The sequence below is a fragment of the Sitophilus oryzae genome, unplaced genomic scaffold (assembly GCF_002938485.1).
Source record: "Sitophilus oryzae breed Bouriz unplaced genomic scaffold, Soryzae_2.0 scaffold_942_pilon_pilon, whole genome shotgun sequence".
NCBI lineage: Eukaryota > Metazoa > Arthropoda > Insecta > Coleoptera > Curculionidae > Sitophilus > Sitophilus oryzae.
This window is the reverse complement of record NW_022147575.1, coordinates 409,140-435,349: the sequence shown is the minus strand read 5'-3', so window position 1 is coordinate 435,349 and position 26,210 is coordinate 409,140. Positions and strand designations below refer to the sequence as shown.

General features: G+C 32.1%; 2 protein-coding genes and 1 long non-coding RNA gene across 4 annotated transcripts in view; 2 read left to right on the top strand and 1 right to left on the bottom strand.

Annotated features, from left to right (window-relative positions):
- LOC115890963 (4-coumarate--CoA ligase-like 7) overlaps positions 1-17,212 on the top strand; it is a 32,077-nt gene extending 14,865 nt beyond the window's left edge. Inside the window, exons 2-9 of the mRNA XM_030911334.1 lie at positions 3,884-4,094; positions 8,904-9,034; positions 9,953-10,178; positions 11,324-11,509; positions 12,486-12,629; positions 12,694-12,881; positions 13,470-13,631; positions 16,805-17,212. Coding sequence (XP_030767194.1) covers positions 3,884-4,094; positions 8,904-9,034; positions 9,953-10,178; positions 11,324-11,509; positions 12,486-12,629; positions 12,694-12,881; positions 13,470-13,631; positions 16,805-17,092 — 1,536 coding nt within the window. The 3' untranslated portion in view covers positions 17,093-17,212. The remainder of the gene's footprint in view (positions 1-3,883; positions 4,095-8,903; positions 9,035-9,952; positions 10,179-11,323; positions 11,510-12,485; positions 12,630-12,693; positions 12,882-13,469; positions 13,632-16,804) is intronic.
- Positions 39-2,149, top strand: LOC115890966. Its single transcript, XR_004051728.1, has 2 exons — positions 39-177; positions 1,791-2,149. It is a non-coding gene; the product is annotated as an uncharacterized LOC115890966 (long non-coding RNA).
- A 4,430-nt stretch (positions 17,213-21,642) lies between the features above and the next one.
- Positions 21,643-26,210, bottom strand: part of LOC115890962 (reticulon-1-like) — a 42,907-nt gene continuing 38,339 nt past the window's right edge. For both annotated transcript variants that reach the window (XM_030911332.1, XM_030911331.1), the window contains one exon: positions 21,643-22,224. In XM_030911332.1, coding sequence (XP_030767192.1) covers positions 22,173-22,224 — 52 coding nt within the window. In that variant the 3' untranslated portion in view covers positions 21,643-22,172. The remainder of the gene's footprint in view (positions 22,225-26,210) is intronic.

Below are 26,210 nucleotides of genomic sequence, written 5' to 3'. Positions count from 1 at the left end.
TTTATTGTTTTATTGGATGTTTTGATTTTGTATTTTTTGGATTCGATTTTCTTAGTGTGTAGTGTCGGTTTAGTGTTTATTTTGATTACTTTTTATTTAAAAACTATAAAACATGGTTCGTCAGTGCCAAATTTGTAAGAAATTGGACTATTTAAGTCCTGGAACAACATTCCACAGGTAAGTCAAATTTACTATTTTGGCGTCAGTGGCGTTGTAGAAAGGCGCTTATTTAGATAATAATTTAGTAAATTATAAACCCTGGAAAATCTGTATTTTTTATATTTATCATTTACGTAAAGGTTCTTACTAACCTCGTTATTAATATAACGAGTAGATACATTATTAAGTACATAAGAAGTAGACACATTATTTTCTTGGGCATTGGTTAATTTAATGCTTTTTTTTATGAAAAATGTGTTTCTTTTTATTCTAAAACCATCCTTAGAATCTAAAATAACATACAGGAATTCCAGAATGATATTCCATTATGAAACAACAATTTTTAAGGCTTATTATAAACTATAAACAATCGAGAAAGTCGAAAAAATTACAAGCTACCAAACATTTTAAAATACCAAACATTCCTTATTTTTTTTCAAGACTAAAATATTTTACAAACATTACTTTTTCCCTATAGTTTCACATCAGGTATAGAAATAACTACGTTTTTATGATAGGGTCACCATTATGATAACAAAAATGACGAACAATGGTCCAGAAATGTAAACAAGTACATATTTTTTGTAAATATTTTTCTTACCGCTTGCATTTTTGTCCATTATTATTTCACAAATTATACAGGGTTATGTAAACCAGGTAGATATTTCGTTTTTTTTATATTAAACAAAGATAAAATAAATATGCCATTTTAAAATTTATCCAGTACTTACCTAGAGTTTTTTCTTTTTTTTTCTCGACTGTTAATCTATTATTAATTTGTAATACCGTATGATCGAAAAAAACGGCGTCCAGTTGGCTTGGAAAAAACCATCGATACATACTCCATATAATTTTACATATAAAATGACAGCGATCTTCATTTCATAGCCATCGCTGACGCCGTTTTTTTTCGATTATAAGGTATAATTTTCATTTTTTCTTTTATAATGTAATATCACTTAAGTAATATCACATATAATCTGAAGATAGTTTTAGAATTAACCAAAACGTAAATCTTTAATAAAACAATCTGTTATTATTTGCCATATATGTATGTATCCAAGAAAATAATTTACATATTATTATTATATGTTTTACTGTTTTTTATCTTTATTTGAAACTCAGAAATGTTGCATTGGCTTTCTAAAAAAATGAACTTGTAAGTTTTTAAAATGCTTCGTTTCGGAGATACAGGGTGTAGAAGTTTCATTTTTATTTCGATTTTTTTCCAAATAATTTCTGAAGTGACGTCAATATTTGGACGAAAATTGGCGTTTGGGAGTTTTTTGACATGAAAAATTAGATTTAGATGTCAATTTGACTTTTACTAATAGGGGGCGCCACCTACATATTTTTTAAGTTATTTGAAGAGTAATACTTTTTGTCTGTATCTATATAAAACTACTGAGAAAAATTTACATTTCCAACGTTTTTTACTTAATAAGGTCTCTTGTTGACACTCGCCACAAGTATAGTTCTCAAGATATTTGGAAACGAATTAATCAATACATTCTTCATAAATTATTTGGAAAAAAGCGAAATAAAAATGAAATTTCTACACTCTGTATCTCTGAAACGAAGCATTTTAGGACATAAATTTATACTATTTTTTTTACTGATTTTATTTGCAGATTATGCTGCCAAAGTTTCCTGAATACAATTCCGACCACTCTGTATATCAAGATATCCCCCATTACGTACTAGTTTTTCTTAATAATTTTCTATACATTTTCCAACGCCAAGATGTACCAAGCGCATACAAATACATCAAGCTTCAAACAAGCTTGCACGTTGACAGTAATACCTACAGTAATATTGTATTATATTAATGTAATATTTTTGAACCAATGTTCAATATTACTGTAGTAATACTGTTTATACTCATGCCTTTTATATTTGTTTGAATTTGGTGCATATTTCCATTGAATAAAGTATAGTCACCATTACCATTATTATACTTACTCTATAATAAAGACAGTAACGAGTTAAATAAATGTAGTTTTCATTTTATTCACTTCCTAAAAGCTTGCTTTAATGGAACAGATTCCTGTTTTTTCTAATTTACATAATAAGACATCACTTTTACCGGAAAAAAAAATTAAACAATTATAAAGTTTTTTCTCTTTCTGTTCTATTATATCTATAGAATAGATCCTGTTTTGATTAATATTAGAGTTGTAAATGTTTGACTAAAATTAATATTTTATTAAATTAATAATTTATCATCAATTTCAAAAATTAAATAATTTCGATTATTAAAATTTCTTCTATAACACGTACTTTATTATTTTTATCGTTTTTAGACTCTAAGACGTATTTTTTCTAAGTCCTAAACTTTGCTTTATATTAAACTATTTCTTTATCCTAAATCTTAATAATATAAAAAAGTTTAAATACGATATATTTTTAATTGAATTATAGCTTCATTAAAATTAAAAAAATACCCGCCTATGATACGGAGAGTGCAGGTGCACTGAAGAAACAAAAGACAGTGTTGCGTTGGGCGGCAGAGCCGTCAGGAAACGACCGTTACGACGGAGACAGCCTATCTATCGCTCGTGTCGCACTCGTTAGAGCCAAAAACAATAACACAACAATAACAAGACGTTGTCTGTCCGCATCTTCCAGCTATTTATGAATGAGATGCTCAGTCTATATTTTATTCTAAGTCTATGTTTAACCCCATATACCGACATAAAAAAGGTACACTAATTTCGAGGGAAGTGATTTTACAAATATAGATTTTGTTAGTAAATGCGTACCTTTCGTGATCGAGTGTTTAAGAAAATGGGAAAATATTGGTTTTCCATGTTCTGTATTGTGTACAGATAAGGAAGGAATTGCACTCTAAGAATATAATAAACAATAACTTAATAGTGTAATATCCTATTCAATCAGAGGTAAGCTTTTTCTATGTATTGTGTGGGATAACAGTGCTACTGGTGAACACCATTAGTTGTTCCTTGGTGCCCCAAGGTTGAGACCACTAGAGACTAGTCTTCTGTCTAGTCCTGCATCCCTTTGATCTGGTCCTACAGTCCTACCATGATGCTCCTCTTGATCCAGAATTTCTTTAAAAATTTCAAAATACTGACTCTTCCTTCTTTATTTATTTTTGAATCCGTTTGCTTAATCCGCAAGCACATATCTGCTATTCCCCAAAGGCCATCTCACAACTATCCACTTAGGAATGCGGAGCACGATCTTTATCTGCCAACCCCGAGCTCAGAACTAGTTAAAGGCTCAATACTGTACAATGCCAAAAAATGTACTGCCTTTAAATATCAAGTCGCTTTCATTCTTTCCCGCATTTCGCAAACCTCTGAAATCATACTTACTGGAGAGAGCCCTATATGCGTTAAACGACTTTTTTGTTGATGTTTAATCATGAACAATTTTGAATTTTAAAATCTTGATCATCTCACACACTGGTTAAAAGTATAGTTTTTAATATTTTATTAAATGATTTCTAAACTCTTAAATGATTATATCCATTTACAATTTTCCTATTGTAAAATTTTTATTGATTTACGCCTTTATTTGTGTTCTGCAATGTCCATGTATGACATTTTTTTTTGAATTGTATGATTTTTTTTATTTGTGTATTTTTTGTGCTTTTGTTTGTTTTGTAAATGCTTTGTCGATGAAGCTATTTTGGCTTTTTGTACGATAAAGCGTTATTTATTATTATTATTGGCTAATTCAAGCTTTTACTTTGTTTTAGGAATGCCCAATCACAAAAAGATCCTACACTTATGGCCAAGTACGCAAGAGGAGTAAGAACATCAGTAAAATGTTACGAAAAAAACTTGGCTTGGACAGGAGAGACACCGTTCTAGTCTTGCTCCAGAATATTCCAGAATTTCCTATAGCCGTTATGGGCTGTCTTGAAGCGGACTTGATTGTGTCGACAGCAAACTGTATGTACACACCAGGTAAATTAATATAGTCACCCTATATAAAGAGATATATTACATCATGTTAAATTTTTAGTGTTAATAAAAGTTCTTAGAAAACCTATTAACATGAGTATGAATGTAAATCACTAGTATAGCGTGAGCCAAAAAAACTAACTAAAATAAACCTAATAACCGAGAAAAAAATATCCCCGGAAGGCAGGATTTTTACCTCAATTTTAAAAGGCGTTGGTGAACATTCAAAATTTTCCATTTAAGTAACACGTAAAAAAATATTTTTCCATTAAATGTACCATAGCTTTGAAAAGGTATACGATAAAAAATTTTACATCGCGGATTGTTGTAACACTAAAACTGCATATTTTGATTTTTTCACTTTTCAAAGCTTTCAAATATACGAATTATTGAATTGAAAAACATTACTCTCAGATATATTTTTTAGGAAATTTTATGCTCTACAGAATCGGTGATGTAAATTTTTATCGTAAACCGTTTCAAAGTTACGGAACTTTTAATGGAAAAAGATTTTTTACGTGTTATTTAAATGGAAAACTTTGAATTTTCACCGACACCATTTAAAATTGAGCTAAAAATCCTGCCTTCCGGCAAAGCTTCCGGGGATATTTTTTTGTCGGTTTATTAGGTTCATTTTAACCCATAAAGTCCATCGGTTAGTTTTTTTGGCTCACCCTAAGTATACACTCTTCAGAAAATTGAGTAAACATACAGTATGTCCCCGGATTGTCTTTACAAGAGGAAAAACTTTTTTATTAATAAAATTTTGAGAAAAATGCATTTTTTATTAAAATTTTTGCTTGCTCTAAAATGGTTAATCCCGTTTATACTTGTCCAAATCTTCATACCGTTTTAGAGAAAATTAAAAAAAGAACATGAAAATATTTTGGTTGACTTCTTGAAAAGAAATCAGTACGTGTATATTATTTCGTATATTTTTCATTCTATTGTTTTTATGGAAAGCACTGTTCATTAAAATGTTGTATCCTATGTTATAAGGTTTGTTTCTCTCTACAATTTCCTGTCTCACAATGTACCGTTTGTGTCGGGGAAGGGATCATAGTTTCATAGTTGTCGATTTTCAAAAGAAATCAGTACATGTATATTATTTCGTATATTTTTCATTTTATTGATTTTATGGACAGCACTGTTCATTAAAATGTTGTATCCTATGTTATAGGGCTTGTTTCTCTCTACAGTTTCCTGTCTCACAAAGTACAGTTTGTGTCGGGGAAGGGACCATAGTTTCATAGTTGTCGATTTTCGAAAGAAATCAGTACATGTATATTATTTCGTATATTTATCATTATATTGATTTTATGTATGAAGTCCTTAAAATCAAAAAGCGTTTCTATGGTAATATATTCTCGATTTTATTCTTTGATAGATTGTTATAATCAATTTTCGTTAACGTCATATTGTTTGCTGTTGCCAGAGCTGTTGCTAGTCTTGCTAAGTCTCACAAAGTTTCATATTTTTTGCTGTTGTTAAAGTATCATATTTTCCTATAACTATTATCACCCTTTCCGTATCATTGAACTATATGGTTCCCAACCGTCCCGGTTTGACCGGGATTAACCAGGAATCAGAAAGTTTGTCCCGGCGAAAATTTTGCCTTGGCCGGGACGAAAAAAATCATATTTACATATAATATATTTGAATTACTCATATTTAATGTTTTGTTTTAGTTATTTAAAAACTTAAAAATAATTGTCCCGGAATTGCCGATGCTCAAGTTGGGAACCCTATTGAACTAAATAAATTTTCTGATTCTTTAACATTTTAAAACATAAAATATGACTTTTATTAAAATTATGTCAATATTAATCTATTCAAGACCATAGATAAAAGTTCAAGACTGAAATTGAAATGATATTACCATAGAAACGCGTTTTTTTTTTATTTTTCTCTAAAACGGTATGGAAATTTGGAAAAATATAAACGGGATTAACCATTTTAGAACAAGCAAAATTTTTTATTAAGAATGCATTTTTCTCAAAATGTCAATAATAAATAAGTTTTTGGTTTGGTTTGTTTTTTAACAATTAGTTGTTTTTTTGGCTCTTGTAAAGACAATCCACGGATATACTGTAGAGTACTTTCAGTTAAAAAAAATCGCCAATATTTCGTAAACAAAATATACATCTTCCACAAGTAATTCGCTCTGTTACTTAGTTATTCTGTACAGGGTGGGTCAAATTCGACGCTTTTAAAGGGAAACACCCTTTTCTACAGGAGATAGACGAAAACTAATATCGGTGTCTGGAGCTCAATTTTTATCAAAAACATGATGGTGAAAACCGCACATCGATATCTGTTACCGTTTCGGAGTTACGGGGTGTTTTTCAAAAATGTGCATTTTTAAGGAATCGCTGTAACTTTTTTGCTATAAAAAATTTCCTATTTTTATGAAAATATTTCCAAAGCATCTTTTTACGTAGAATTTAATGGTTTAAGTATAATTTTTTAAAAATTAATAATTTAAGAGTTATCAGCAGAAAAATTGATTTTTTATTTGGGACGCCCTGTATATTTTTAATTCGTTGAAAAGAATTTAAAATTACCTTTCCAAAAATATAGCGCACTTGATATTTTGTTATAATCCCCTTCAAAATACGGAATTTTTAAAAGTTCGCCACTTTTAACTATAGTAGGCTAGTAGGCTTTGGACCCCTTATTGAAGATCTGTCCCTAATGGAACCCGAAAACATATTTTTCCAGCAAGACGAGGCGCCTCCTCAGAACGCTGAAGTTGTCAGTTAACTTTTGCAGCCAATTTAGAGAATAATTGATTAGCTAACCAAGATCCCAGACGTCGGCCGTCGAGGCCGCCGGACTTAGTGTCTATGGATTTTTATCTTTGGGAAAGAATAAAGGTTCTTATTTTTAAATTGCCTGTATAATCTAGACAAGAATTAAAAGCACTTAGCAGTTATGCGAGGATATCTTTCACCTTTATTGAGTTAATGAATTCCGCGAGAAATGTTCAAAAACGGTCCCGTCTGTCCATAACAGAAGACGGTTGACATGTCGAACACCTGTCTTGGTCACCTGTCAAAATCTCATGTCTTGGTTTGCTATTAATTTTTATTGTTAATAGATATAGTTTAAATGTGTTGATGTTGTTAAATATAGTTTAAATTGTTATAAAATTCTAAATCTGTCGTTGTAAATATTATTTTCGTTTTAATTGCTGCTCACAGCTACAATTTTCTTGCATTACAGTCGGCGCGGTTCAAAGCCTACTTATTCAAAGTGGGCGAATTTTTATAAACTCTATATCTCCATGAGGAATCGAGCAAAATGTCAAGTGTGCTATATTTTTGGAAAGGTAATTTTAAATTTTTTCAACGAATTAAAAATATACAGGATGTCCCATATAAAAAATCAAATTTTTTGTTGATAATTCTTAAATTATTAATTTTAAAAAAAATTATACTTAAACCATCAAATTCTACGTAAAAAGGTGCTTTGGAAATGTCTGCATAGAAATACAAAATTTTCCATAGCAAAAAAGTTACAGCGATTTTTTAAAAATGCACATTATTGAAAAACACCCCGTAACTCCGAAAGGGTAACAGATATCGATATATGGTTTTCACCATCACGTTTTTGATAAAAATTGAGCTCCAGACACCGATATTAGTTTTCGTCTATCTCCTGTAGAAAAGGGTGTTTCCCTTTAAAAGCGTCGAATTTGACCCACCCTGTACAGAATAACTAAGTAACAGAGTGAATTAGTTATGGAAGATGTATATTTTGTTTACGAAATATTGGCGATTTTTTTTAACTGAAAGTACTCTACAGTATATCCGTGGATTGTCTTTACAAGAGCCAAAAAACCAACTAATTGTTAAAAAACAAACCAAACCAAAAACTTATTTATTATTGACATTTTGAGAAAAATGCATTCTTAATAAAAATTCCTATATTCCTCTCCTATAGAAAAGGGTGTTTCCCTTTAAAAGCGTCCAATTTGACCCACCCTGTAAAATTTAATTAATTATTATACACATGCTTTAAAATTTTCTTGATAAAAACACATTTCATAATAACCAATGACAATAACTGACAAGTATAGTAACGAGTTTTTTTTTTAATAATTATGCTGACGTATGTATATCTCAAATGAGCCCCGAGATATAAAAGGTTATCCTTTTAATATCACTCATTTTTTTCATAAAATAATTTAAATTTGACTTTTCAAGCATGATTTGAATAAATATAACTAATAAAAAATTCCGTCATCTTCAGTAGTCGGTAATATACAGGGTGGTTCAAACGCGCTAAACATTCAATTTCAAATTCATGTTCTCTATTCCATACAAACCATAACACACAATAGACTCCTAATCTTATAATTATTTATCATAAAATAATTACGATAAAATCATGTAGTCAGGGCCTATTTTTCATATGGTCGGGCCCTAAGGCCCAAGCAAAATTTCGGGCCCTCTTTTCCAATAAAATTCAAATATTCTCTTGTTAGTTTGGGTTGAAAAAATAAAACAATTATTTTTATTTTTATTTTTTTAATAATTTTAAAAAATAAATAAACATTATTATATTCAACAAAATAAATAACGAAAAAAAAACAAAAATTATATCAATCTAAAGCTTATTTTATTTAATTCTATTTTCCTTATCAGAGGTAACTGTTTTTTTTTCTCTAAATTTACATAATTTACATTTGAAATTATGAACATTCTACAACCGTCAGCGGGCCACCCAGACCACCGGGTCCAAGGCCCGGGTCTTATGGGCCTTATGGTAAAATAGGCCCTGCATGTAGTAAATAAAAAATAATTTCAGAGGAGATTGCCAGACAACTCAGGGACTCACAGGCAAAACTCATAATAACCTCATACGAATTATACAGTACTGCCCAAAAAGCTTCAGAAAAATTGGGCAGGAAACTACCTATTATATGTATTAAGACTTTGGTAAGTTTCTTTTGTGATAAAATCATCGAATAACAAGTCTAAGGAAGACATCAAATCCTATTTTATGTTCATACATATAGTATAAGCGATACCGATTAAACTTTTAGTTGCGTAATCGAGGGCGCGATTTTTAAAATCATTGTTGCCAACTGCTGACATTTTCGGCGCCGATCTGACTAACTGGAATTTAAATTTACCGCTGGGGATTCAGGTGTTAGATCTGCTGTAAAAAATGTCAAGTTGCCACATTTATTTATTTATTTCCTGACATCGTCATTCATTTTAACACTTTAGTTTTGTATTACAAGTTTTTGATTTAAATGAATTGTGTTGTGATACTTTAAGCTTCAAAATTTTTACTAGCAGACCTTGCAGTCGAATACTGTTCATTTTAAATCCTTTTTTAGTGCGAAATGTATATGATAGCTTAATAGCCAATGCAAAAAACTCATCGTATGAAGTTTTATTAGAATATTTTGTACGGGAAAGCGGTAGTAATGACCCTTTATGTCCCTTAAGGTGGTGAGTTTTGTTGATGTAAATAATAACTAATAATAACTGTTTATATACTTATTTATAATTAATTTATTTTTGTTTCCTAAAATATTTTGATTAAAAGAAAATATGTAAAAGTAGGCAACGCTGTGCCGGTCAAGCTTAATCACGTGACTAAAAGTTTAATAATAATTGGTATGAACCATACATGTATTGAATTAACTGTAAGGTCGTCATACTTGCCATTTTCGAACACCTTCTTGGTTTGAAATTTCTCTTGAAAATTTTGAATATTCCTGTTCATTTCATATTATTACTTTAATTTTGTTTGTAAAAAAATGTCTTATTATACTTCTTCCTTGGTCTTTTTATTCAAATGATTAAATAAAACAAAACTTAGAATTTAACAGACAATATTTACAGCAAGACCAGTCTTTACCAAGAGACACTATAGACTTTGAAGAGATTTCTACTACAGTTCTGGACGTTCCCGATGTGGAACCACCTAATCCTGACGATGTAGCCATTCTGCCTTACTCCAGTGGTACTACCGGTCTAGCCAAGGGTGTCAGACTGTCACATTACAACATAGTTTCTAATTTATTACAGGTCTATACGGTAGCAAACGATTTGATTGGAACTGCATCAGGTATGCTTTGAAACGATCCATATATTTACAGGGTGTCTCCTAAATAAGTGCATCTATTTTAACTTTGTTTTTTTATCGAAAAAAAAAATGTTGAAATTTTTACATCTTTCTTCACTTTACAAGTACCTAATTTTAATTTTCTATCTTCCTTTAGTTATAAACTCGGTTGTTTTCAATTCGTTTTAAAAATGTAAAATAGAAAATCTTTCTTTTGTCCAGATCTACTTCCTATTCAAATACTTGCGCTTATTTAATAGACACCCGGTATATACTATGTGGCTTATAAAAGTTCTCTGCGTATGGGAAAAATATTCTTGAGAATAATTTTTTACTCCAAAATATTTTGATTACTTAAAAAACATCCTTAATTATCAAGTCTGCAACATATACTTTAAATAGATATTGAAGCAAAGCTTGTTTTTAATGATATAGTATTGTTGATTAAAGATCGTCAGTGAGATAAGTTTTATTTTTTTAAATATTTGAACTGTCTGAAATATTTAATTTATTTACGGATTTATGATAAGGAACTCTTATTTTTAATTGATGCATTTTTCTGCATTTTTATCTCGGTGATTATCATTATTTATTTATATACGAGACAGACAATAATATCTTATAAATTAATAAAAACTATACTGTAACTAAACACTCTCTTTATATGTATATCTTATTCCGTATGATCGAGAAAAAACGGCGTCCAGTTGGCTGGGAAATGACGATCGATGACATTTCCCATATAAATTTACATTTAAAATGACAGCGATCTTCATTTCCCAGCCAACTGGACGCCATTTTTTTTCGATCATACGGTACTATCTAAAGCCCCGTCTAAACATAAGGTCTTACATGTCAGTTATGCGTGTGAGGTAAAACGTGCGCGTAAAATAGTGCGCTGTCCAGTGACAGCCGGTGACAGCGTTCGATCAGCGTTCAGCGATGAAGTAGACGAATCCGTTGTATTTGGAGCGTGCGCATAAAAATTGTGTTGAACCAAAAGGATCGACTTACACATGCAAGATTAATATTCCTGTTTCATTTCTTTGGCTTCATATTTCTATATATTCTAATATGTATAAGGGCTAGAAAGACAATATTAATAAATTTTTATCTGTGACTAATAACAACGATATTTTTCTTTGTAGGGAACTACCAAGAAACTACTCCGACAGTGTTGCCGTTCTTTCACATCTACGGATTTACAATAACAACACTCTTGATGATGTTGAAGGGTGTCAGAGCATTAACTCTGCCAAGATTTCAGCCTGACACTTACATACAAACTTTTAAAGACTATAAAATTAATTTCGTTTATGTTGCGCCACCCTTAAGTAAGTATTTAATTTTTTTCACATATATACAAATTCTACTCGATTGGCATTATTACAGAGCCTAACAAAAACGACGTAATTATATATTATAGCGTTGACTGCAAGAATTGGGAAGATATGCAACCTAATGGGCAAATTCGTGACGAGGTTGATCTGATTTCCCCTTACGTCTCAAGTGCTGTATGGTGGAGCCCCCAATCGTTCTGCGACCAACGCATAGAACACTTATTTTCTCTAATTCGGCTAGCGAAGGCATTTCGAAGACGGTGTGGAACTGAAAGCGACAGTGTTGCCATATTAAAATGTGTAATATATCCATATTAAAATGTGTAATACGTACGAAAATACCCTTTGGTTGAAAAATCCGCGTTTATGTATTGAAAATTTATTCATGTTAAATACAGAATAAACAACAAAAATAAAAATTCTTTTATAGGTACTGAATATTTCATATTATCGAAAAAAGTCGTTTAGTTGGCTTAAAAATTACTATATAATACCATAATATTTTACATATAAAATAACAGCGATTTACATTTCCAAGCCAACTCTGACGCCGTTCTTTGGTTAATCATATAATATTATATTAAATCGTTAATGATAGAAAATCCGTATTATTAACGTACTGTACCAAAAATCCGTAAATCTACGGATTAATCCGTAGTTCTGGCTACACTGTCTCCGGAAACCACTTACTCTTTCGACTGAAAGCAGAACTACGGTAAAGAATTCTTTATCCGCTGCGCTGTAAACGACGCAGCGCGCAGCAGCGCAGAGCTAAACTACATTTCGGACATGTAAGGGTAACGGCAGCTACATCTCGGACATATTTTGTGCCACAAAATCGCCCATAAGGTTGCATATCTTCTTATTTCTTTAATCAACTATTATAGACATATTTTTAACTACAAAAAAGTATTTGACTTCTTGCTTTTTGTATACAAACTTTTGAAGAGTTGAATTTTATGATTTGTAGTTCTATTTTTGACAATGCATCCAGAAGTGAAGAGCGAATATTTGCGACACTTGACGTTCGCAATATCAGGTGCGGCGCCGCTGGGTAGTTTGGACGAACAGCGTTTTATAGAAAAGGCTGGACAAAACGTACTGATGATTCAAGGTACGGTTGATTTTCTCATTATTTTTTTGTAATACAGAGGTGTTTATTTTTTTATTTATTTCAGCTTATGGATTGACCGAGACTTCGCCAGTGGTGGCGTCAAACACGAGAACCATCAGGACTAAATTCCTTGAAGAGTCAAAAGGTTCGATAGGACACGTGCTTCCGAATACGGAGGTTAAAATAGTGAAGCCGGGCGATACTACCGATACGCCACTGGGTCCGATGGAATCTGGGGAACTTTTAGTTAAGGTAAGAAAAAAAAGTTTATTCCAAAATTGACCAAATATTTCTCCAAAAAAATCCTTGCCACTGCACTGCAAGAAAAATCTACAAAATAAAATAGTTATTTTTTGTAAACACTTCTGCGTTAAACCTAAACGGACGCTGCTTGTCAGAAGTTATGTTTACCCCCGGTGTTTTCAGGTATAGATAGCGCGTTATAATCCGCCAGATATTTTTTATTTGATGGATAGCAGAAAAACGTGTATCTTCACCTATACATAGAAATATCTATTAGATAAAATAACCTTATCCGTCAGATTCTACTTGAGACCTGAACTGCTAAATAGCAAAAAAAATACAAAGAATAAAGAAAAAAACTATTTAAAATATTTAAATTCAACTATTCGAGAACACTTTACTTTTTTTTTAAAACAGATACGTCTACAAGAAACCGTTGACGTTCTGTTAAAAATTAAAGAACGAGGATTTTTTTGGAGAGATGGATCCGCCACATAGGTATAGACATTTTTGACCAAATATTGTGAGAAAAATTCATGTTTATACCATAGGCTTGTATTCAAAATAAACGTGTATAGTACATAAAAACACATTTAGGGTCCACAAGTGATGCAGGGCTATCATAATAATCCTAAAGCCACAGAAGAGATTTTTTCAAATGGTTGGCTTAGAACAGGAGATTTGGCTCATTATAACGAACACGGATTTTTATATATCACTGACAGAGTGAAAGAACTTATTAAAGTAAAAGGATTTCAAGTAAGTATACATTTGTTTGAAAAAAAATCATCAATTTATTGTTACTAAAACTATCGATTTCAATAAAAAAATAATAATTTAGATTTAATTAATTAAAAAAAATCGTTATAGAGCCTAGGGCTGTATAAAATCGTTATATTTTATACAGCACTATTTCTGAAAAAATTATTTATTATTAACTGGATTTTTTAAGAAATAGCGACATCTTAATTATCGATATATAAAAAAATGATTACGAATATATCGATATTATTTTAATTGCAAACATTATTACACATGATCAATAAGTTTTATTATTAAATCAAAAAAACTTGCTCAAAGGGATAGATACTGCTTATTTTTTTTATTAAATATCAATAAATTGTTGCTAAAAGTGTCGACAAAAACTATCGATAATTTAAAATATGTCGATATTTTTGTTCAGCCTGATTCTAAACAAAATACCATTCGAAAGAAAAAACAGTGTCATAGTGACTTTTCAAGTCCGTCTGTCCCTCTGTCCGTCTGAGGGCTCCATTCGGGTACCTCTATCCACGTGCCGAGTTTGGTTCTAATCGACCCATAATTAAGAAAAATCCTGATGATTTCGTCCATTTAGAGACATCGGTTGAAAACGTCGAGGGCGTCATCCTGTAGCCCGTCTCCAATTATGCCGAAGTCGACCCACATTTTTCTTCAATATCAAATCCTTAGTCCCACTCTGATGAAAACGTAAACGAAACGTTTCGTCGTATCCGACTTTGCAGGGTGGGACCGTGTGCACCGTCGATCACATAGCTTACCTACCAAATTTGGTCGCGATCGGACTTTTGACGTTTCTTACGTCAAAAACTAACTGTGACAGTGACACGTGTCGTACACGGTCAAGTTGACCTTGGTCCAATCTATCGCCATACCAAAAATGTCATTTAAATCCGACGTTTCTTGAGCCGTAGGGTGCCCTTACCACTTTCCCTCTCGCCTCCCAAGTAGCAAAAAGAAGTTCTAAAAGGATTAAATTATTTTATAACAGTCGAATAGTTGTCTTAAGGACTGCTTGATTTTATTAAGCGTTTGGTTTCGATCATTCTGTTTTTTAATAAAAGTTGCCATATTAAACTATTTTCTAGTGGTTTTTACAATGTATCCTATAACGCATTAAACGATAATTTCTTTTAGTATGATATAACACTTAATAAAACAATGCTATATGATAACAAACATATTATTTTATTAGACTCTTATACCCACCATGTAAGAGTTCTATATTATTCATATAACTAGTAGTCACAAGATCATATAATAGTTACTTAAACTTGTCTTATTAAAGTTGTATTACGTTGTATGATAGAATGTTTTATTGCGTTAAACTACGGTGCTGTATACAACACTAGTTATATAGCCTTATATGATAAAATTGTGATTAACAAAATAAATTCGCTGTAATACCTGCATTATAAAACTGGGAATGTATAATATAACCTCATTTTAAATTAAATGGTATACCTAGTTATTTATTTTGTTATTATGGCAAAAGTAATATCTACGTACGAGTATAATCAATTAGAGCTATTATGAATTCTGGACAAAGTTGGAAAAAAATTAACAAACGCATTGGTAGTTATAAAGAGCATGTAAGAAAAAACTCATCGAAATTACGGCAAATAATCCCGAGAATTCCCTGGGTTCCCAAAAGCCAAAATCTCTCGGGTTGTCTGGTTCCTTCAAAGCATTGTTGCCACGTTGATGTAAAAGTTTTACTGTAGTAGTGTTTGTATTGTTTTATTGTTGTTTTTCCAAGTCCTTAGGTTGCCGCTCACTCGTCGGGCATGCATGAAATGCATTGCGTGCATGAATCCATGAAAACCTGATCATGTTTGTTAGTTTAAATACTAATCTAATGAGATTTGGCAACATCTATTTGTCACAAATCTCAAAATGTCAAAAATAGTTCTATAGTGCCTGGAAATTCTGCGTAATGATAGATATTTATCCTATACCTTTTTATTTTACAACAAAGACTTATTTAAGGGATTCATTTATAATAAAATATATTATTGCATTATAATTCACCATGTTTAAGACAGAATTTTTGTATGGCCTATGGCCGCCATTATATGAAGCAAAATTAAAAACATCAAAATAAATTGTAAAATGTTATTTTTGAGAACTATTTTGTGATAAGATTTCCACATACAATAATAATCTCTTTAATTAAATTAAAAACAAGATTTTTGAAAATTTTATTTTATTTTATTGTTATTATACGTAAACCTTAATCGAAATTAAAGCGCTTTAATTTTTTGCCAAATACATACCTATAATCTACCAGTAAAATTTTCGGCGCAACAAAAATTGTCCCTACTTTTCAAACCCTATTAATGATTTTTTATATTACATATTTGTTGTACCTTCTGGCTCTAGCCGCCATTTTCACCGTCGAGTCTCCTTTTTAACAATCCACATCCTCTAGATTTATTTTACGACACGCTTAAAATATAATTTGCTCCTAATATTCTTCGGTAAAACATAAAATACTCTTTTACCTCGCTAAATGATCAAATGTTTTTATTGTTCTGTTTCTTAGATGTAACCACGTAATACACAATAACACTAGTTTTATAATAGTTATATAACGCTGTGTAAAATAGTTGCATAAGAGTTGTATACCCTTTTTATAGAACTTCTATACTACTAAACGGTTGTATAAAAACGGGCCTTTTTTGGTTGTAAAGCTATCATATTCTTTTACTTCATATTCTTTTACTACATAAAAATGATCACATAGCTGTTTATACAGCCTTTATAAAATAAAATTTGCTACTTGGGCTGTTGCGTCGCGTGTCGTATCACGACCTTGAATTTTTACTCCCAGCACGCGTAAAGAAGTTTCACTTCAAAAAAACGTATTTTTATACATTCGTACTCTAAGTAAAAAATGTGTATGTAATTTGACATTAAGTTAAGAGTTAAAAAAATTATGTTTAAAAACACATCATTGTAAAAAACACTCGTCTACAAAATACTATATTAATATCTATAGCTCGTTATTATAATATCGATTCTATATAAAAATACACATATATTCCGATACCTTAAAAATATCGATATAAACTATCGATATATTACAAAATATCGATTCTCTTATACATCCCTATTCCGAATTAAAATCACGTAATTTTTTACACTTGTAGGTACCACCGGCAGAACTGGAGGAACTTCTTCGCGACCACCCGTCCATTGCAGACGCTGCTGTGATAGGTATTCCCGACCCTGTGTCGGGTGAAGTACCCAGGGCTTACATCAAGCTGAAGGAACCCGTGGAACCGGAAGATATTGACCGATTTATCAACGATAAAGTTGCCAAGTACAAACGATTAGATGGGGGAATAGAATTCGTAAAGGAAATACCGAAAAACGCAGCAGGGAAAATTCTGAGGAGGGAATTGAAGCAACGATACTTGCAAGAGCAAAACGCTTGATATTTTTTTATTATTTTTACGTGTATATTTACTTTTTATTGTAATTTTTGATCGTATTTTTACATTGTTATTATGTTAGGCGTACGGATTTTTTATTTTTAAATAAGATTTATTTTAAACGATTTGTTTTAGTACCTTATTCCTATACGAAAAAAATATATATAGTATGACTTATAAGATAATACATACTGACAGTTCTTATCTGTTATCTCAATCCGAAACAGCGGCGAAGCTTCCATTGATGCGGGTGATGCGTCGCATCCCTTCAAAATATTGTAATACGTTTTTATTTAAAAAAAGTCTCCGAGATCTCCTATAATAAATTAAAATTCTCAGTAAAGGGTATAGCCGGATTAATATAGGAAATCTACCCTCGCGCAGGGCCTATTTTACCATAAGGCCCATACGGCCCGGGCCTTAAGCCCGGTGGTCTGGGGCCCGTTAAAGGTTGTAAAATATTCATAATTTCAAATGTAAATTTACATAGCAGAGAAAAAAAAACAGTTACCTCTGATAAGAAAAATAAAATTAAATAAAATAAGCTTTAGATTGATATAATTAATGCATTTTTTAAAATTAATTATTTTTATTTTTTTATTAAAATTTTTATTTTTTTATTAAAATTTTTATTTTTATTTTTTTATTGTTTTATTTTCTTAACCCAAACTAACAGGAGAATTTTTGAATTTTATTGGATAAAAGGGCCCGAGTTTTTGCTTGGGCCTTAGGGCCCGACCAGATGAAAAATAGGCCCTGCCCTCGCGACTTTTTTGACTCGCACTCAGGGGATCGATTTGGTGTCGAATCAAAATAATTCACCTAAAGTTTTAGCTCTTTAACTCAAACGGTTTTCGAGATTTAAAAAAAATGTTTTATCAATTTTATTTTTATAGTAAAATTCAAAATTAATTAATGATGATTTTTTTCTAACTCTTAGAAGTCTAAGACATGAAAAAATAATATGATCATGATTCTTAAACGAAAAGCCGATTTTTAACGGAAAGAAAATTAAAATCTTAATTTTTTTAACCTTTGTGAAATATGTCACTCACTAAAAGTCGCCAGAAAATGTCTTTTATACTTTTTACACTCAGGATTTTTTTAAAATTTTTGAAATGGTGGAACAATATGAACAAATTAAAAACTCATTTTTTTCTAAAATCTTCTTTTTTAACTAACTTATTTTTAACTTTTTTATTTTTTTTTTAGTTTAAAAAAGTGCGTAGAAAATATTTTTTTAGGTACTTCAAATTCACAATGATATTGCTTAATACACATTTTCAATCATATTGCTACGAACTTTTCGGCCGCGATTACGTCTCGCTTTCACTGTTTTAGGGTAAAAACATAGTGGAGCGACGAGGCTAGAGGCACAGCGAAGGGGTAAGACAAGATAAGCGACGCGACAGGAGACACATACATAGTAAGGAGACAAAAGTTGCGATTTATTGCTCGACTCTCCAAATTCAAACCACTATGTACAATGTTCTCCGACAGTGAAGATGAGATTTTATTCGATAATCGCGGACTTATAGCAGTGGGGGAATTGGACAGAAACTACTCTGTACATCCCATTAATCAAGCACGCAAACAGTTTGGACAGTATCATAGCCTGTTGAATACGAATACGGATGTTATTATATTATACTCAGCCATTGCGAATGACAAATGTTGTCTCTATACAGCAGACTCCTACTTAATGATACCAGTCAACTGAAAAAAGGCCACACGCATTCAAGCGTCAACGCGACAAGAAATCATATTTTTATCTCGACGCGCGTCTCCTCGCTTGTCTCGTCGCTTGACGCTTCGGCAATCTACTATGTTTGCCTCCGTTACAATACACGATCAAATTCAAGTCGCGACGCTTACCTCGTCGCTGTGCCTCTAGCCTCGTCGCTCTGCTATGTTTTTACCCTTAGGGCGCTTAGGTAAAAAGGACCCTTAGGGTAAAAACATAGTGGAGCGACGAGGCGAGTGGCACAGCGACAAGGTAAGAGACAAGATAAGCGACGCGACAGACGACACGACATAGTAAGGAGACAAAAAGTTGCGATTTATTGCTCGACTTTCCAAATTCAAACCATTATGTACATCCTATTAATCAAGCACGCAAACAGTTTGGACAGTATCAGAGCCTGTTAAATAGGAATACGGATGTTATTATATTATTCTCAGCCATTGCGAATGATAAATGTTGTCTCTATACCAGCAGTACTCCTACTTAATGATACCACTCAACTGAAAACACTCTCACAAGAAATCATATTTTTATCTCGACGCGCATCTCCTCATTTTCTCGACTCAGCATCTCTTTACTATGTTTGCCTCCATTACAATACACGATCAAATTCAAGTCGCGACGCTTACCTCATCGCTGTGCCTCTAGCCTCGTCTCTCTACTATGTTTTTACCCTTAGTGGGTGTGGAATGCGATTTTTAAACACATCTCGTTCGCGGTATAAAATAAAAAAAGACCGATTCTGAGTGCGGCTGTAAAATAAAAATGATTTTGCAATCATCCCTCAGTTCTATGGTGCATTGAGAAAAATTAAAAACTATTGAAGGACCTCCAAAGCATATTTAGAATATTAATACTAAATTAAAATCGTGTATTCATTTTAGTTAAAATGTTTATAAAAGTGAACACTGGTTATGTGGTTGTAAGACACTTAAGAAACTTTTTTGTTGGCCTTGTCTACAATTTGATCTAACAGATACGTTCACCAGTTTTATCTTTTTCAAAATGTTTGACTTCATGGACACAACATTTAGGCTTCATACTTCAAAGCAGCCGACTCTTACTATCGCTTCAGAATAGGTAAAGCTAAAGTTCCGTGACTGTTATTTTATAAGGTTATTTTGAAATAAAAACACTTCGAGTAAGCAGATATAAACAATTTTAATTTCAAAGCAATTACAAAGCTATATAAAAAGTATGCAACAGTATAAATAAACTTCTCATATATCACTTAGTACTTTTCTCTTTTTTAAAGGTCTAATCAAAACCTAAGGGCGTGTAACCTTGAACTGTCAGTATTTCCGACGCCAAAAGACTGAAGTATTTTCTACCATTTTAAACCTCCAAAGCAAATCCAAAGTCACACGCCTTTTCAAAAATGATTCGTTTTTACGTAACACCGAATCCCAACATCTCACATGATAACTAAAATCTAGGTTGTTTCCAACCGATGAAATATATGACAATGATAACTAGAAGCTATTTTTTTCCTCGAAAAAATCAGTAACGAGAATATTATTAAGAGTTATTTTCAAGGTTTTTATACCCTCTTTTTTTTGGTCTTACACAGGCTCTAAATTATGTATTATCAGAAGGTACGTGTATATAGAAACATTTAAATATGATCAACTATTTTATAGTATGGCATACTCACTTTCATCTACAGGGTGTGCGATAATAAAGCTCCCAACAAATGTGAAACTTTTTTGCAATTTTATTATTTTTCATTTACACACCCTGTATATAGAAACATTTAAATATGATCAAATATTTTATAGTACGGCATACTCACTTTCACCTATAACTTAAGTTGTTTGTCAGTTTTATATTTCTCTCCGTAAATTATATTTTTGAAACGGAACAAAATATAAAACTGATAAAAAACCTAGAGTGCTTAAAAATTCTTACAATACTTTCTTTCTCATTGAATTTAACTGCTATATATTATTTATATCACTTATCATTAAGAAATTTAAAACACGTTTCAGTCTAAAATAAAGAAAAATATATATTACACACACTCCATAGCGGTGAGTTTTAATAAAAATTGGAAAGATAAAATTCAAAAAAATAAAGTTTTTTTTGTTACAGCATATACAAATTAACACACACAAACATACATACGGTGTGATTTATTCGTCTCATCTGACGCCGTTTTTATTTAATCACACAGTATAGACAACCACACCTATAAGCAATACCAATTAAACTTTTAGTTACTTAATCCAGGGTTTTTTCCCGCTGGGGATTCAGGTGGTAACTCTGCTATAAGAAAGTGGCCACATTTATTTATTTATTTCCTGACATTGCCATTCGTTTTGACACATTAGATTTGTGTTACGAGTTTTTTTTTATTTAACTGAATTGTGTTGATACTTTAAGCTTAAAGATGTTTACAAGCAGACCTTGCAGTCGAACATTGTTCTTTTTAGAACTTCTTTTAGTGCAAACTGTACAAGAAAGTTTAATATCCGTAAAAAAACTCATCGCAACTTTATTAGAATATTTTCAACGGGAAAGCGGTAGTAATGGCCCTTTATATCCCTTAAGTGCTGTTAAGGATGTGAGTTTATATATTTATAATTAATTTATTTTTGTTTCCTAAAATACTTTGATTAAAAGAAAATATGTAAAAGTGGACAACGCTGTGCCAGCGAAGCTTAATCACGTGACTAAAAGTTTATTTGGTATCGCTTATATAAGAGAATTGAAAGGGTGCAAAGACAAAAAATGAAATAAACTTAATATTGAACATATCAAGAAAGAAAAATTAAAAGATAAAAATGAATCTCTAATTAAAACTCAAACAAAAAACAAAATCAAATATATTCAAATTAATAAAACGACTACATAAAATTTATATCTTCTTTAAAAAAACTCTTCAGTTTGCACGAAGTAAAGTTGCATTGATAAAGGACGATTAATACAATTATTACACTATATACTAACTAGTATTTACAAAATAAGAAAAAATTATATAGTCAAAACGATGGATTATTTTCGAAAAAAAAATGTTAATTTTCCATTAAGTCTAACCGATTTAAAAACCTTCTAAGATCAGGTAATTAGATTACGAGGGATGGCTTAAAAATATTATTTGAAATACATATCGGGGAGACTTAATAAATACCGACACAATTTTGATTTCGTTTTGAAGGACAGTAAAGAAAATTACGATTAAATCTACGAATTAAAGTCTTTAAAAATTATATTTGCCAACAAAATATTAGAAACGAGATATTAAATAAGATGTAGAAATAAATAAGAAAAATGTGTCTTGCGATAGGAAATATTTCCACCTAGAATTAATTTTCTTTACTGGGGAAGGGATCTTCTAGTTTATTCCTTCTTTTCTTCGGACTTCTTTCCTATGGGAATCGCTGCTTTTACCCTGAAATAAGATAAAAAAAAATCAATTGTGAATAAACCTATGCTTGAAGGCCATTTCTTCTTTTTGTGAATAAAAACAATTTTTGTTTCTTTCTGAAACACGGTCTCGGTGGAATGTTTTTGAAGTGTCATCATTTAAGAACCTCAAAATTAGTCGAATAAATTAGTTAATTCAATGAGTGCAAAAGTTTGTTCCTGTAATTTCAATGTAATTCAGAACGTCAAAATTAATGGTAGTAATTTTCAATTAGTAGTATTCGTACTTTTGCCAGTAATTATGCTTCAAAATTAGCGATTAATGTCATTTTCGCTTTTGATTATCATCTGTCAAGCGAAATCTCGGCTAGATATAAAAAGTTTATTGTTTTATAACTTTGAATAAAAAGATTCAGGAAGGAGTATAATACTATCCATGTATTCATCAATGGTGACAGAGAGAGAGCCATAAGGTGGGGATCCTTGACAGTTCTGTTTGACGATTCATTTGACACATTTGAATTTGATTTGAAATTTTGTGGATTTGTCAGTCTTTACTGACCTTATTTTATGTTATTTATTATTTATTCTACTACTGATAGTTGTTTAAAGGTAGTAAATCTAGAAGAAAATTGTGGCAGAACTTAAATTAACAGTGTCTCTGATTGAGTGGCGTGCGATAGATCTCTGTCAAAAATCGAGGAAAATAACGAAATAACTTTTCGCTAGTAAGTGCCTATATAATATACTACATACATGGTAGTAAACCGATCATTTATGAAATTCACTTAAAATTAGGTTAGGTTAGGTTAGGTTGCTGGGGTTTGGGATCATATTTGATCCCTCACTCGGAGGCCTTGGGCCCATTGCGATACCCCTGTATTGTTTTACCAAACCTTCCTCTCATTCTTTCTTTGCGTTAAAGCACTTCCAGCTCTTGGCTTCTGCTGCTTCCTCTAGTCCCTCAAAAAACCTTGCCCTAAAGTTTTAAAGCGTCGGTATTCCAGTGCCGGACAGTGGCACAGCAGGTGCTCTATGGTTTCTTCTTCCTCTCCGCATTCTCTGCAGTAGTCGTCGTCGGAAACTTTCCATCTTACGAGGTTTACCCCCGTGGGACAGTTTCCAGTGACGACACCTACAATTATGCGTACTAGGTCCTTTTTGTGCTCTAGTAGTTGTTTTGTCTTTTTGCTATCTACCACTGGCCATAGTCTTCGAGCTGTAGCGCAGTCCTCACGGTGTTGCCACGTCTCTTGCTGCTTGGCTTTGATGGCAGTTTCTATAGCCTCCTTCAGTGTGTTGATTTTCACAAGTGGTGGGTCTGTCTGCTTCCTGATTGCCCACCACATTGCTGTGGCCTGGCATCCAGCACAGAGTAGCCCCGCCCCGAAGCAGCCGGGACAGTGCTTCTCGGCATTCCATCACAGTTTTCGATCTCACTGATTGCATGGTGATGCTTCTTAAAGCGGCCAAGCTGTCAGAGTATATCACTATATCGCCTATTGGTCTACCAGCAATTTTCTCTCGCATACATCTAGCCGCTTCCTTTATGGCGTAAACCTCTGCTTGTATAACATTACAGCCATCCGATAGCCTCAAAGATGTCGGATGTCTAGTTTCTCTGAGAATATGCATATACCTGTGCCCCCTGAATTTGCGGAAGCATCTGTGTAGACTGCTATCTCTTGAGTGTTTATTACTCGGTTGCTTTCCAATTCTTCTCTTGTCGGGATGCGAATCCTTAACTTTTCTCCAAAATCATGTTTGGTGAGCATATAGTCCGTTTTCTGGTCTAGCAGATGTGGACTCGTGTTCACCATGATTTTCCCTATTACTGGCAATATCCTCGAGTGACCGTAGTTGGTCTGGTTCCACAGATTGGATTCCCTACTTAGGGCACCCTTAGCGGCCAGATCCTTCACGAGCCAGTCGATTGATCGCAAGTCCAGAATTGCTTCTAGCGCAGCTTGCGCTGTGTTGTTCCTTGCTCCAGTTGTACCTAGAGCTGCTAATCGCTGTACTTTTGTGAGGCTTTTTCTATTAGTCTCTTTAAGTACCGCTTCCCACCATACTAGTGCTCCATAAGTGATGATTGGTCTAACTATAGCAGTATATAGTACATCCAGTGTATAATGTACGGTTGCAGACCCCATCTCTTTCCAAATAGTTTTTTACATGCATAGAATGCATTTATTCCCTTTATCATCCTTTCCTCCCTGTTCCTTTTCCAGGAAAGCTTCGAGTCCAGAATGATTCCTAAATATTTTGTCTCCTTGGCAAGTATAAGTGTCTTCCCTTCCAGCTTTGGTAGCGTGAACTTGGGTATCTTGTATTTTCTTGTAAACAGAATGAGTTCGGTTTTGTCTGGGTTGATGTAACTTCTTCAGAGCAGATTCCATGATGTCACTGATCGTCTGCAAGTCTTTGCCAACGATCAATATTACCACGTCGTCTGCATATGCCTTTATCCTAATTCCCTTAAAATTAAAATTAAAATTAACTAATTATATATTTTTCCATGCATTTTTGCTTTTTTCCATAGCAACTGTTAAAATTGCCTTATATCTATCAAAAATAGTAGATAAAGTAGTACTTTAACCGCAAGAGTAGATTAAATGATACTTAACAGCGAAAAACTTTATTTCTTCTCGCACGTTTTTTAATTACTTCCATTTTTGAAAATTTTTGTATTCCTTTTCATAAGTTATTCGGGATTTAAATGGAAGTAGTTTAAATATGGCGTTTGTCGCTTCAGCCTGAATATCTGTTGGTAATTTACTTATTTCGTTTTGAGCCATTTCTGGCTCCAATTCAATCAGCAATCGACACGAAAGAGAATTAAAAAATATTGACTCAAAACCATTGCCTGGAAACTTATATGGTGAAATTTTGATAAAATAATTTAGTACATACTAAAAACACGGTATGTCGCTAGTGGTAGGAAAAATAATTTTTAGAGGTTACTAGTTTTTTGGTTGCCTGTGATATGCATATACAGGGTGTTTCCTAATTAATCTAAAAAATGAAAAATCGTTAGAAAACGGATTAAGGCGGGCTCTTAATAAGTATATTTATTTTTTTCTCGACAACCGTTTGATGAACAAGACAAACCCAAAAGATCAATTTTGTTGAAAAGGATGGCCAGTCAAGAAAAAAATATATTTTCTTTAAAAAAGCAGTATGTTAAGCAAAAAATCGATTTTTTTAAAATTTTTAACACCCTGTGGATCAGAAAGGAAGTACTTTAGACCCCATGGTTATATAAAAGTTGTTTTAAGAACACATGAGGAAGCACACCACAATTTTTTTAGACTAATTAGAAAATACCCTGTATATTGTCAACTTGACAATGATTGCTGATAAATCAAAAAATACCTTTTCAGTGAAAAAAACCCGATTTTCGCAGGAAAAATTTTGATTTTTAATGAATTTGGGCCTGCGTTTGCAAATACCGGTTTGTTTTTTAATTTTCTATCTAAATTTTAAATATCATAGTCAGAAATAGTTTTATTATTTATTAACTATAAAAATGGTGTTTTCTTGTTGTGTTGCATCTTGCAAAGAAACTATCAAAATTGCAAAAATGCACGTGTTTCCAAAAGACGATAAGGTATGTATCTTAGATTAATGAAAAATATATGGTATGTATTCGTTGTTTGATTTTTTTTTTCGCTCGCTTTAAAATCTATAAATCTCGGTCTATTCATTAGACAGCCAGTCGACTTACGATCATTTACATGAAACTCTGTAAAATATCAAAAAAAATAAACCGTAAAATATATATTCTTATGTTTTATTAAAGTTACTCTGATATACTAATATATCAGTGTAACTTGAAAAATAAATCCTTTTAATTCAAATATAAATATAAAAAACATTTACAGCAGAAAAGGCGAAGGCGCTGGGTTAAACGCAGTCTCTACTAAAAACACAGAGGGGCGCTTCGACCCAAAATTTTACTATTAAGTTTCATATCTATCTTAATAGTAGATTATTTTCTTTTATCTATGC